Source organism: Mytilus galloprovincialis, chromosome 7 (assembly GCF_965363235.1).
Source record: "Mytilus galloprovincialis chromosome 7, xbMytGall1.hap1.1, whole genome shotgun sequence".
In the NCBI taxonomy this organism is placed as follows: Eukaryota; Metazoa; Mollusca; class Bivalvia; order Mytilida; family Mytilidae; genus Mytilus; species Mytilus galloprovincialis.
The window spans coordinates 24,043,074-24,057,017 of NC_134844.1; the positions used below are offsets into that span (position 1 = coordinate 24,043,074).

The 13,944-nt window shown below is 32.4% G+C and overlaps 1 protein-coding gene across 2 annotated transcripts in view; it reads right to left on the reverse strand.

Moving 5' to 3' along the window:
* Positions 1–200: 200 nt before the first annotated feature.
* The window catches only part of LOC143082599 (caprin-1-like), a 28,516-nt gene continuing 14,772 nt past the window's right edge, over positions 201–13,944 (reverse strand). The window contains exons 3-11 of one of the 2 annotated variants that reach the window (XM_076258357.1): positions 9,784–9,870; positions 9,074–9,235; positions 8,064–8,607; positions 7,001–7,033; positions 5,507–5,847; positions 4,760–4,889; positions 3,741–3,890; positions 2,463–2,591; positions 201–1,121 (exon numbers count right to left, since the gene is read on the reverse strand). In XM_076258357.1, the coding sequence (XP_076114472.1) occupies positions 1,018–1,121; positions 2,463–2,591; positions 3,741–3,890; positions 4,760–4,889; positions 5,507–5,847; positions 7,001–7,033; positions 8,064–8,607; positions 9,074–9,235; positions 9,784–9,870 (1,680 nt within the window). In that variant the 3' untranslated portion in view covers positions 201–1,017. The remainder of the gene's footprint in view (positions 1,122–2,462; positions 2,592–3,740; positions 3,891–4,759; positions 4,890–5,506; positions 5,848–7,000; positions 7,034–8,063; positions 8,608–9,073; positions 9,236–9,783; positions 9,871–13,944) is intronic. The other variant, XM_076258358.1, reaches the window with a different exon arrangement.

Consider the following 13,944-nt stretch of genomic DNA (forward strand, 5'->3'; position numbering starts at 1 on the left):
GTTTGATTTGCTTTACACTTGTCATTTTTGAACCCTTTTATAGCTTTCTGTTCAGTGTGAGCCAACAGTTCCATGTTGAAAGCCATAATTCAACCTATATTTGTTAATTTTTTATACATTTGGACTTGGATCGGGAAATCAAATAATTTTAGTTTGATTTTTGAAAAGGCATCACAGATTGACATACAAAACGACATATATATAAATGAAACTTTTAATGCACAAGTTCATATGTTACAAAGATTACAGAAACATTATCCACCGATATATCACTATATCACAATCTGATTAACACCATTCAAAGTTTCATCAATGTCTGAAAATTTTTCTATTTTTTTTTTTCATTATTTTTTTTCTTTTTTTTTGACAAAAATGCTGGATGCAATCAATACTATCTTTGATTGACTTTTGTGTTTTGTTCAAAGATGTAAATATAAACAAAATCATAGAACTGAATGAATAAACAAAAAATACGTAAGTTACTTGGTATTGAATCAATTCCTGATCAATTTTTGTACAAAAGAGTTCATATCAGTCTCTACAACACCACATTATTAAAGTACAAAAAATCATCTGAGTGAAGCACTTTCATTGGATGTTCATTTTAATCTGTACAATCACAACTTAGGTTTAAACGTTGTTTGCCGTTGAATATTGCCTTGCCACGTCTATAATGGCAGAATTATGCTATTTATACATCAAGTTGTGGACAAAAAAAGAGTGGTCTGACACATACATACATGCATACATACAAATTTATAAGTACCCCTTACAATCAATACAAAATGAATTTACAGTAATTTTAATTTGTATTTTGATGTGAAATGAGGATGTTTAGAATTTTGTTAACAAATGCATGGTTCAAACATGTAAAGCCCAAGGAAAAGAAAAAGCTTTCAAAAACTGTAATCAAATTTGCCCAAAGATCAATTATTAAGAATGCTATCACAAATAAACCACAGTCCACATGCTTAATCATCCACAACTTTATATATATAAAAGCTTCTGACATGCTGTCTATGACACTTGTTGTGCCTGTGGCTTTCCAAAGCCACCTGATGAGCCACCACGATGTCCACCACTTCCACTTCCACGGCCACCTCTCGGAGCTCCTCTTCCTGCTGAAATGAGAATGTGTTATATTTAAAAGCGGAGTAGCATGTGAATCAAATGATTTGATAAACTTGAAGTCTATGTAAAGTTGTATTGTCATTGACCTTCAAATGCCAACTAGAGATTTGGAGTCATTGACCTTCAAATGTCAACTAGAGGTTTGGTCATTGACCTTCAAATGCCAACTAGAGATTTGGAGTCATTGACCTTCAAATGCCAACTAGAGATTTGGAGTCATTGACCTTCAAATGCCAACTAGAGATTTGGAGTCATTGACCTTCAAATGCCAACTAGAGATTTGGAGTCATTGACCTTCAAATGCCAACTAGAGATTTGGAAACTATATGCTATTCCATGAATGATAGGTGTTCCAATGTCGAACTCAATAAATCAGATTTACACACTTATGATCCTTTAAGCAGCTGATATTGCAAGGGAATTAAGCCTATGATACCATATTCATTTTTTGAAACAAGAAAATTTACTGTGACAGTGACCTTGAACTTTGAACTATTTACCCCAAAAGCACAAGAAATTTTCCCCATGCTGGTGTCTTTCACCTTTATCAACAGGAAAACTAAAATTGCATACAGAACCTATTTGTTTGTGACAAACAGACCAAAGAACATGTACAATGTAATGACTGCATGAACAGTTCTTTTTTCAGGGACTACAAAAAGATTAGAAATTCAAAATTTAAAATGCCCAGATGAAAGAACTTCAAAGGACTGACTTTCAAACTCCTAAATACAACATTAAAACTCATTGAAGGGATGATTTTTATCTCTTATATAAAAATTCACATTAGTTCTAACTTGTTGACTTGTTTCAGAAATAACTTAGACATAACATTCATCACATGAATGTAATTGTTATGGGTGGCTGAACAAATATCATGCTCCAATAACAAAATTCATGCAAAACAAACATCACTCTCAGCCCATGTACAAGGGAGAGCTGTTTTTGCATGCATCTTAAATGCATTCTTATATTAACAGGGTTGGTGCATAGTTTTCCAAACATCCTTCAATGTATAGTTAATGACCACTTATAAATCTTGAGTTTTATCCGCCATCTCAGATATGATGTTTGTTACTGTATATAGTCAAATCAATAACTACGAATGTTATCAAGACTCAATCATGACCTCTTTTTTTTGGTATGTAAAAATTTGAGTTTTATAATAATATTTTACCAATTAGTTAATTGATATCTTGATTGTTTATGTGTGTGTTTATTATTAGATATTAATTTCTGGAATGATATTAACGCATAAATAGGATTATAACTGTAACAGTATTGCGGATAATACATCTGTGACAATAAAGATGTGCAAAGTTGACACGCACCTCCCCGAGGTCCACCTCGTGATTGACCACGTTTAAATCCTCCATCACGATCACGAGAGTAGCTGCCATTATAACCTTGGTAACCATCAGGACGATAGTTGTCTCTTGGTGGGTAGCCTTGGTAACCACCTAAATAAGTAAATGTTTTACACAAAGTTAATAATAATGGTTTAAAAGAGAATAAAATATCAAGAAAATGTATTTTTTACATACAACTAAGTTTGAATCATATTTGTAGTACAATTAAAGAGTGATATACTTTGTATCCTTATAATATATACTGAAAACTAATATACATATTTTTAAGGTAGTGTTACAAAATAATGCAAATATGATATGAAGTGTTGAATACTGTAATTTTTTTTATTGTGACAGTTTTTGATTACTGCCACTTGGTGAGTATTGCAATATTTACATTCTGATATCTGATACAATTTCAAGAAAAGATCCATACAGAAATATGAAATAGTAAGTCTCGCATTTTTGTCAATTCTTCAAAACTTTGAATAATAAATGCATGCAAAAATTTCTTGATTTTCAATTTGTCAAACTTGGTTCTTTTCCTATATTGGTACATACAAAACAATAGAAAATCAGTATTATAAATCACCATGAGAATAGACTATTTTTCATATTACTGACTTTTGACTCTGAATTATATAATTTTTTAGACTGGTTACCTTTTCTATGGTAGAACATCTTGCTACCAAGTCAGGTATGAGCTGGCTAAAGAAGTAAAACCAAGCTTCCAATTAGTATAATTTTGGGGAAAATTAACTGTTAAACATTTCTTTACACGACAAAATCATCTGAAAACAGTAGACTTTCCTCTCAATTAACACCAATTATATGTTTGTTTTTACTTTGCTCTTACTTGACCAAGTATCAGGATGTACAATCACAGAAAGAGTAACCTGTTGAAAATTATATACTCCAGAGTCAAAAGTCGATAATATGAAAATAGTCGACTAGTTTACAATAATCTAACATACGCTTTGAATTCAAAATTGTGCATATCAAATTATAAGTTTGTTGAAATGTAAATTTAATATTAAAGTTGTCTTTTGTATAATGCAAAATCTTTTGTTTGCAACCTATTGACAAGTGATCATGCTAATGCTCTTTAATGATGGTTTGATTTTACAAATGTTAATGTTGGAATATAAAAATATGTTTCTGATCAGCAGTAAGTATGTGGCAACAATCTTGCATTAAATAAAATTCTGTAATCTGTAGAAAAAACAGAAGATAATTTTAGGGCAAATATGCCATACTAACCTCGGTTTCCACCCCTATAATTGCCTCCTTCTGATCCACGGTTATTTCTGTCTCTGTAGCCGTTTGACATTCCACCTCGGTCACCACCTCTTCCTCCACGGCTTTTCCACTGGTTACCTCTATAACTATTGCTTGACTGGAAATTTCCTCCTTCAAAAAATTACATTACATTAGTGTTAGAAATAAGTTGTCCATGCCTTTGATTATTGGTTCAATTTCTTTCCTGGTAAATAAAACTTAGCTGTTTCATGAACTTGTTACAAAGGAAAATTTCTGATCTTAAAACTCGCTAATAATGTGAACACCTGGGCATTTAGATACTGCCTTTGAGGGTCAGAAAAAGCGAAGCGACTTCATTCACCTAATTGACCAGTAGCCAGGGCCTGCAACAGCTAGGTGAACTATAATCTTGTTAAAATTTGTTTGGTCCAATACAATTATAACAGATATTAAAAGTATACAAGAATATGTGTCCATGCTGAAATGACCATAAAAATCAGGGTCAACTTGAAATTTAAGTTCACCTTACAAGGAATATGTGTAGTTTCAAGATGATTTCACCCAAAGAACAGGGTAAACCATAAGTTGAAACCTAAGAATAATACAATAATAAATAGTTTAACATAACATTTTCTGTAATAACCCACCAGGTTCCAGTGTGTCCTGTGTTATTAATACATATTCTCAGTTTAATCATTCTTCTTGTAAATATTTTTACCGGGAAATCGACTCCAATTTTTGTAAATTGGTTTTTATTACAGTAAAATCAGAGATCAACAAAAAACCGTGATCATGTGATAGTCTTATAGTTGTTAATGTCTGTGTCATTTTAGTCTTTTCTGGATAGTTGTCTCATTGGTAATCATACCACATCTTCTTTTTTATATTACACTTTTGTGATAAAACCTTTTATACGCCTTTTACTGGCAATAAATGAGCTCATGTAACCCCCATCTACAGTAACACACAAATCAATATGTAAATTTAATTCACTGATCATTTTTCCTACCTGTACCTACCTTCTGATTGTTCATTTTGTTGTGAGTCTTCCCCATCTGGGTGAGAGGCAGAGTATAACTGAGACTGGAATACTCCGGCATTTGGATTCATGGTAAATTTCTTATCTTGGGACTCGGCGGACTGGGAGTTCTGTTCAAAGAATACAATTTTACATTTTACATTTATTAATTCTAATTTCAAAATTTGTGAAGTGTCCATTTTAACAGTTGTATCACATATTTTGTTTTGAGTGACCATAACTGTATTTCTTGAATTTCATTTTATATTAACACATGTAGAAAGACGTGATCTTCTAGTAAAAGTTTTCTTTTGCATTTTATTATACTGGTTATTCATTGGATACCAATTTTTGTTGTTTTTTGTGTGTAGAAGTAAACCACAAATTAAAATGCTCAACGAATTCTTTAAGGTTGTTAGCAGACATTGGCAAAACCATGAAATCACATAGTCAGGAAAAAGGTAAGTTTTCTGCAATCCACGAAAATTAATGAATCCAATTTTTTAATATTCTTTCCTTATAGTCAGTATACATCTTTACAAATAAATATGAAAAAGTTTATTTTCCTTACAGACCTATATGTAAGAGAAATCTAAGAATACACAGTTGACTTACAGTTTGTATCCTTAAAGCTGGACCTATTACATGCATACACATACACAATGTATGAAACAATACTCATCAATCCATGGCACAAGATGATGAGAAAATACTTTATCCATCATTATGTTTAAAGCTTGAATCGTACCTGTTGATTGGAATCGCGACCAGGTGGCATCTGTGAATGTAATTCAAACTGGGAAATTGTTGAATCGGGCACACTTTGTCCTAAAACTTTTTGTGAAATAGTGTCCTCACTGAATAAAGAGTCACTGTTTTGTCCATATGATTGTGATGAATGCCCAGGTTGTGAATATGACTGTGGTGTTTCTGCTGTCTGTGATAATGATGGTGTTTGTTGCTGCTGATGAACGTCTCCTCCATAACCCGAGTTGGTGAATGTCTGTGACATACCACTATCGGTCTGTCTTGATTGTGGTCTTCCTGGCATAGGATGTGCTGCTACCACAGCTGGATCCATGTGCGGGGCTGTAAAATATATCAAACATTAGTTTTGATTGTCATAACTACTAGATTCATGTGCGGGGCTGTAAAATATATCAAACATTAGTTTTGATTGTCATAACTACTAGATTCATGTGCGGGGCTGTAAAATATATCATACATTAGCTTTGCTTTGATTGTCATAACACCCCTAAGTTGCTGCGTTAATGTCTCACCAATTTATATGAACTGCATAGCCATACGATTTAGAAAAATATTTTAGTTACACCATGTCAGGTTGAACAAAGTTAGACCTTTACCTCATTTCACTAACAAAAGAAAAACTTTTGAATTGGTTGATTTATATTATATACATGTTTTTGAGTAGGAGAGGGAAAATATAATAATTCACCTATCAATAAAAGTAGTAGTTTTCAAAGCATAAAATCTATTTTGCAAACAAATGTTTGACCAATTTAGACAGCAAGCCACTGTCTTGACTGAACCCACTCCTATGATAATATCTAGACCTGCATATACATGGTATCAATCATTATCAAATATACATGCAAGTAAATCTATGTACTCTTCTTGTTCTTTTTTCCCCAGTGAAAACATTAATACGGTTTAAACAATTTCACTTTTTTTAAAAGATATTACATGTACAATATACAAATTTCTGATGCCCAGATGTAAATTATAGTGTTGTTATTTTTTAATCATCATTTTTCAAATACAAATGTTTTTCATCTGTTACTTTCCTAAACAAACATGTGTATATTGTACCTACACTGGTTTAATATATTGCAGATAACATAAAGAGGTGAGGTATATGTCATAAAAAATTGTGCACACACACACTGCAAACAGGCTATGTTTAGTATGTTAATGTTATATAAATTAAACTACATGTAAATATTTAAATCTACTAAAACTGTTTGATGAACCTAATTACTTCAGAATATTGTGATTTTTTATGTGAAATTTTGACCCAATTTCTTTGAGTTTCATGCATCAAAACATTAAGTAATAAAAGTAAAGGTTTAACGAAAAAATTTAAAAGAAATATACAATAAATACTAAGGGCTCTCTTACTAATGTTTTGGTGTCATATCTGCACTTTTTAAACCCTCAAATGATGTTATTTTTTATATGTTAATTGTATATATTATTTAATTCACAGCAAACCAATACTTACAACAGTCCATGGCTGACAGCTGGAGACTAACACCTAATAATTATCAACAATTCATTCATACTCTGGTGCACGACTCTTAACATGCCAAACTTAAAAGGACAGAAACATTCTCGTACCATAAAGAGTAAAACAGTAATTGGATTTATTTCAAAATTTATGAAGATCAAACAATTTAGTTAACTACAAAAGTAGAAAGTAGGGCAGTAAAAATAATCAAAATAAATGAGTACAGTATTCCTCAAAATTGGGATTATTTTTCAGTTTATAATCTTAGTGCAAACAATACAGGACAACAACAAGTGTTCCCCTTCTCCTATTTCTGTTTATAATTGTTTCTTTACAAGATACATTTTGTACTTGGGGGAAAGGAAAGACAAATGTATCATATTTCCTATAAATACTAGTACTTTATGATCTCAATTTACTTTAAACTGTTCCAGAAAGGGGTTCAAAGGGTAGTCATAAATCATATCTGGTGGAGGGTTCTATTTTCCCATATTAAATTCTTAAGGTATTATTATATAATTATTTTTCCTTCTCCCTAACGCTCCTCTTTTCAACATTAAATTATGGAATAGCTGTGTCAACACAATCAAAATTACATCAAATCTCATATCATACCCTAACTGTTTTCTCTTAACTCAGTAAAATTATTATAAATCAAACATTATTCCATAAAGCTTTCACACAAAAATGAATAAAAAGCATGCCTGTTTGCTATAAGAGTCAAATCAGAGTAAACTTTAGGTGGGTGAACTCCAAATGCTTTTAGTATATATTACAATGAACACTGTAAAGTGAGGAATTTTGCAGACTTCAAAATTTCAAACTTTATAGGACCAAACATATTTGTCAGGTTACTATTTTCTTAAATTCTCATTTTTGCCTACTTAAGAAATCAAATTTGCACAATAATTGTTCTGAAAACTAATCCTAATCCAAAAATTTCAAAAAAATGGAAACCTTGCAAAGTTTTTCTCACTTTAAAGTATAGTCACAGTGGCAGAACCAATAACAGCTGAAGTGAGACAGGCATATGCTGTGTATTAATTGCATATCTTACATTCCATATCTATTGTTGATTCTTGTAAAAAATTAAAGTTGCCTTGTACTGAAGAGACTATTTCTTGGAATGGTCGCTGGCGTTGGTAAGATACATCTTGTTGTGTTGTTGTTGCCGTTGGAGCTTCTGAGAAAAAAGAATCTGGGTCCTGTAAATTGTTCATTGGTGGTTGTCCATTTTCTGTTGTCATTTCAGGTTGTTCTTCAGACACATCTGGTGGTAATGCAGACTGAACTTCTACAGAGTCTGGTTCAGGAACTTCCTGAGCGTTAACAACCACAAATTCCTGTTCAGTATTGCACTCCTCTGCAGTTTCTTCCTTGAGAGCTTGTTCAAAGTAGCCACACCCACTTATATCATCAATGAGTGCCTTTAATACCTTGTATGTTGTTCCTACTACTTCTTTCTCCTTTGCATCAATTAAGTTGACAACATGATCTGCGGCAGTGGTTAGTTGAGCTAGATGATCCTTGTCAGCTTCCCGAGATGGATTAATCAGTTTATACAAATCGTCCAACTGATTCAAATTTTCTTCCGACAAAACCTGTAATAAAGATTGCACTTTAAAACATGGTATGGCATTTAATTATAATCAGATTCTGAAAACTTAAATATTGAAGAGTGAATTTCTTTTTACAAATTTTCCAGATCGTTATATTTCATGCATTTAGAAGCAACAAAATATTGCAAGAGTACAGTGACATGTCTTGTGTCTGTTGTGTGCAAGCATATTAAAATATTTCTTTAAATATGAGGTTAATACAAAGCACTGTCATTTTGTCTTTGGTTCTATTTTATTCTTTTCCATGTAATTATTGCAAATTTAAAATGTTTATAGAAACTTGCAATACTACAAATTATATTACTAGGAATCGGTGCAATTTGATCACAGCACAAAAGATATAACTGTGTGCTCAACGCCAAACTAACCACCTCTCCATCCATGTCTGCCTGACTGAAAATAACTTTTTACTTAAACTGAACCTAGACTTAAAAATATCATTACTTACCACAGCTCCATGTCTGCCTTTCTGGAAGTCACTTCTCACTTGATCTGAACCTAGACCGTCAAGAAGATTTTGAACTCTTAACATCTCCTTCACACGTTTAAGTTCAGCAGTCTGACGTTCCAACTTTTCCTTCTTTGCATGCTTCTTGTTGTACTTTTCAGCCTAAAATAAGAAATGCCATATCAAATATAAAGTAACTTTCTTGGAGCATTTGAAAACTGTTAAACCTATTCAAAACTTCAATTTGAAAGCCTTCAACATAACACTGGCAACAGTGTGAAATGCAAAATCTGAACAAATATTAAGTTATATATAATATATCATTATGCAATGAAAGGAAATCTGTGTTAAAGCCTTATATTTGAATATCTATGAACTGAAAAGAAGGTATCAGGTGTAGAAATCATAGTTAGGAGTAGCAAGGTTAAATATTTTCAGAAACCTATGAAATGATAATTATAGCCCCATTTTTGTTTGTTCAGTTTGTTAAATGGTTTCTTTATGTAAAGGCAAACTATACAATTTTAAAATTGTGTCTTTTAATTTAGAACTACCACATGCTTAAACATAAATTTTTCTGTAACTGTAATTTTGACCTTCGTTTTACATTAATGTTATTTCAGCTTGCAAGTTTAAAGGAAGCAATGATCATTCAATTTCAACACACTGGCATGAAATTATAATTATAAACAATAAAAGATTTATCTTACATCAGCATTGATGGAAAGAAACTGCTTCATAAGCTCTTGAGCAAAGATCAAGTTCTGATCAACTTCATTGTACTTGTCTACTGCAACCTGCAAAAAATTATTATTTTATAGATCATAATACATCTCACATTATTTAACAGTCAAAATTTCACAAGCACTAACGTATCATGTTTATTCCTCTTTTTTTAATTTCATTTTTTTTGGGTAAAATATATATGTTTCCTTTTTCATAACATTTCAATCATTTTTTTTCATTCACAATTTATATGAGTTAAATCAACATGAATACTTTACATTTTTGAAGGGCAGCACATGCATGCAATTAATCACAAATTCGTGTACACCATTTAATCCTTTATTTTAGACTGGATTTTTAGTATTGGTATTGTCATCTGATAAAGTCGTGCTGATTAAAAGACACAGTTTGCTCTGCTTTCAAAACCTTTCTGTTCTTTGAACCCATCGACTTGGAACTTATCAATTATTGGTAATATTAATTATTTGAAAAACAAAAGGGTCTCGAATGGAGTATTTTGTTTATCAACAGCATTGTAATATATAAAGTTATAAAGTTGTATTCTTTGATTCACCGTTTTTTCGTCATGTTGGCTGACAAATTGGAAACTGTACCTATGCCTTATTTCAAGTCTAGAATTTTAGTATTTGTATTGTCATTTTATTAAGGCCAAAATAAATTAATAGTTTCCAGTTTCCCGACCCTACCTCTGTTTCTGACGCCGACCCTAAACATTTTATTGACAAAAATAAAAAAAAAAATGAAAAATCCGGATTTTTCGGTCTGTCCGGATCCGACTATTTGTTTAGAAAACTACAGATCTTTAAAACGTTTGATAGCAACGACCAATATGGATAAGTCAAGCGTTTCAAAAACCAAGATTTTTAATAAACAAGCATGGCTTTTTGACAACCGTGCAGCGTATTTATTAGCTGTCAAATATGCAAAATGTGATCACATGTTTGCAAATATAATGACATCAATTCCGGATAATTACAATATGATGAATCTTTTTAAAGAACAACATGATGGACCTATAGACGAAAAAAAAGTTTTAAGACATACAAAAACATACATGTACGACAAGAAAATAATTGACAAATAATTTTAAGAGTAAAATAAGATTAATTTACTGCTAAAATCAATCTAGCTTTTGTTGTAAAAAATGCTCTTACGAATGTTGTAAAAAATTGTTCTCAGACACAACATAACGGCTGTTAACGCTTTTGGGGATTTGACAGTTGGAGTTAATGATGACAAGAGGCAGACAATGTGTACCGAGAAATAGAAAACTTTCCCCAGTAGGCAGACATGGTGTATGATTCATGTTCATTTATAAATGAATCTGCCCCTGCACCATGTCTACTTTTATTTTTTTAAATTTTCTCTGGCTGGCACACAACAATTTATACCAGAGAAGGAAAAAAGTCATGCCCTATTAATATCTACAATTTTTTTCCATGTATTAAATATAAAGACAAAGATTCTCACTTTTCTCAAAACCTGAAATTTTAATATTGTCAGAACCCCACTCCTCAAGATTAAATTCTGTCAAACATCAAAAAACATCTATTTATTAAATAAAGAGGGTGGAAGAGTATTACCCAAAAAAAATCATAAGCCGCTGCTTAGGCCAAATAAAATAATATGTGTGTTTCCTGTTTCATCTTTGAAAAAAATAGGGTAGGTAGGTAGGGATTTTTTTTTATTTTACCATTTTTTTTACATTGAGTCTATGGGAGAGAAATCCTGACTTTAACAGTGCTTATTGAAAAATGACCAAAAAAACTTTAGGGTAGGCTATTTCTAAGCTTAAAATATAGGGTAGGTAGGGAAACAGGAAACACACATGCTTTTTTATTTGGCCTTAGCATCAATTTACAGTGATTCTACTACTAAAAAAAGGGGGTAGGAGTCTGTTCCCACATGTATACCCTGTGTGTCATTAGCATTGTTAGGTTCAACGAGGCCAAACAATAATACCATGCCAGATTTTTCACTGCCATTTTTGCTTTAAGATAATTAATTGGCAAGAACATATTCCTATTACGGCCCATGAAATTCGTAAGTTTATTTTCATATTTCTTATATTTTTTACAGAAAATTAACTAGAGGCTCTAAAGAGCCTGTGTCGCTCACCTTGGTATATGTGAATATTCAACAAAGGACGCAGATGGATTCGTGACAAAATTGTGTTTTGGTGATGGTGATGTGTTTGTAGATCTAACTTTACTGAACATTCTTGCTGCGTACATATATCCCCATCTATAATGATTGGCCCAGTAGTTTCAGTTGAAAGTGTTAGTAAAAATTGACAAATTTTATGAAAATTGTTAAAAATTGACTATCAATTCGTCTGAAATTTTCAGGGCAGATAGATCTTGACCTGATAAACAATTTAACTCCATGCCAGTTTTGCTCTTAATGCTTTTGTTTTTGAGTCATAAGCCAAAAACTGCATTTTACCCCTATGTTCTATTTTTAGCCATGGCGGCCATCTTGGTTGGTTGACCGGGTCACCTGACACAATTTTAAAACTAGATACCCCAATGATGATTGTGGCCAAATTTGGTTTAATTTGGCCCAGTAGTTTCAGAGGAGAAGATTTTTGTAAAAGATTACTAAGATTTATGAAAAATGGTTGAAAATTGACTATAAAGGGCAATAACTCCTAAAGGGGTCATTTGACCATTTCGGTCATGTTGACTTATTTGTAAATCTTATTTTGCTGAACATTATTGCTGTTTACAGTTTATCTCTATCTATAATATTATTCAAGATAATAACCAAAAACAGCAAAATTTCCTTAAAATGACCAATTAAGGGGTAGCAACCCAACAACAAGTTGTTCGATTCATCTGAAATTTTCAGGGCAGATAGATCTTGACCTGATAAACAATTTTACCCCATGTCAGAATTGCTCTAAATGCTTTGTTTTTTGAGTTATAAGCCAAAAACTGAATTTTACCCCTATGTTCTATTTTTAGCCATGGCGGCCATCTTGGTTGGTTGACCGGGTCACCGGACACAATTTTTAAACTAGATACCCCAATGATGATTGTGGCCAAGTTTGGTTTAATTTGGCCTGGTAGTTTCAGAGGAGAAGATTTTTGTAAAAGTTAACGCCGGACGCAGGACGACGACGACGGACGACGACGACGCCGGACGCCGGACGCAAAGTGATGAGAAAAGCTCACTTGGCCCTTTGGGCCAGGTGAGCTAAAAAACCTGTAGATTTAATTAAGTACTAATAAATATCAAAGAAGCATGCAGGCACATCAAATGATTTCATTTTGAATCTTTTTCTGCTGTCATCGATAGAAAAAAATAAAAAGTTTTCATAAAATAAAATGTTTTACCTACCTACCCTACCTAATTTTTTTCGGGGTGACATAGGAAACACACTATTTATTTATTTTGGCCTAAGTAATGCTGATTAAAATAGTACAACATTTGTACAATAGGAAACAATGTGACAATGATTGAATTTAGTAGTGTCAACCCTGTGATTATGACCAGTGTGTATAGCAAATCCCAAATACACCCGCTTGTTGGTGCGCCTGACAGACGTGAAACGTACAGATATTAAAGGTAAAATGTGAAATATAATGCCATGACTAAAAGGAAATCACATCGGATGGTTCCGGAATTTATTAATTTGTCTAATTGCTTATTGTTTGAAACAATAATCGATGTAAAAGGGTAAAATTTTCAGTATACCCTATCAAGTATATATACCCTTATATAAGTTTGACTTCTAGCTTTCTTCAGTTATACGTTTATTAGGTGAACAAACAAATCATTTTAAATGGTCTTTAGATTTAGTAGTATAGATACAATGCAGTCTTCACGACAAACTTTTAAATCTACAGGCCCGGAGCTCAAGTTTTGAAAATTTTTAGTTAGATTCTGTTGGCCTGTAGATATGATTTTTACAGGCCCGAGAGCAATTTTACTAGCCTGGGCTGCCACTCAGCGTGAAGACTGTACAATGTCATGGTATTTAGTATGTTTGGAGTCCAAATGTTGCACTTAAATAACAGATAAAACTTGAATAAGTATGCTACAGCTCATTTGGATGCAATCTTTTCAACCAGTCAATTGTAGGAGTGGAGAAAACTAGTGGATGGTACCATATGCCCATC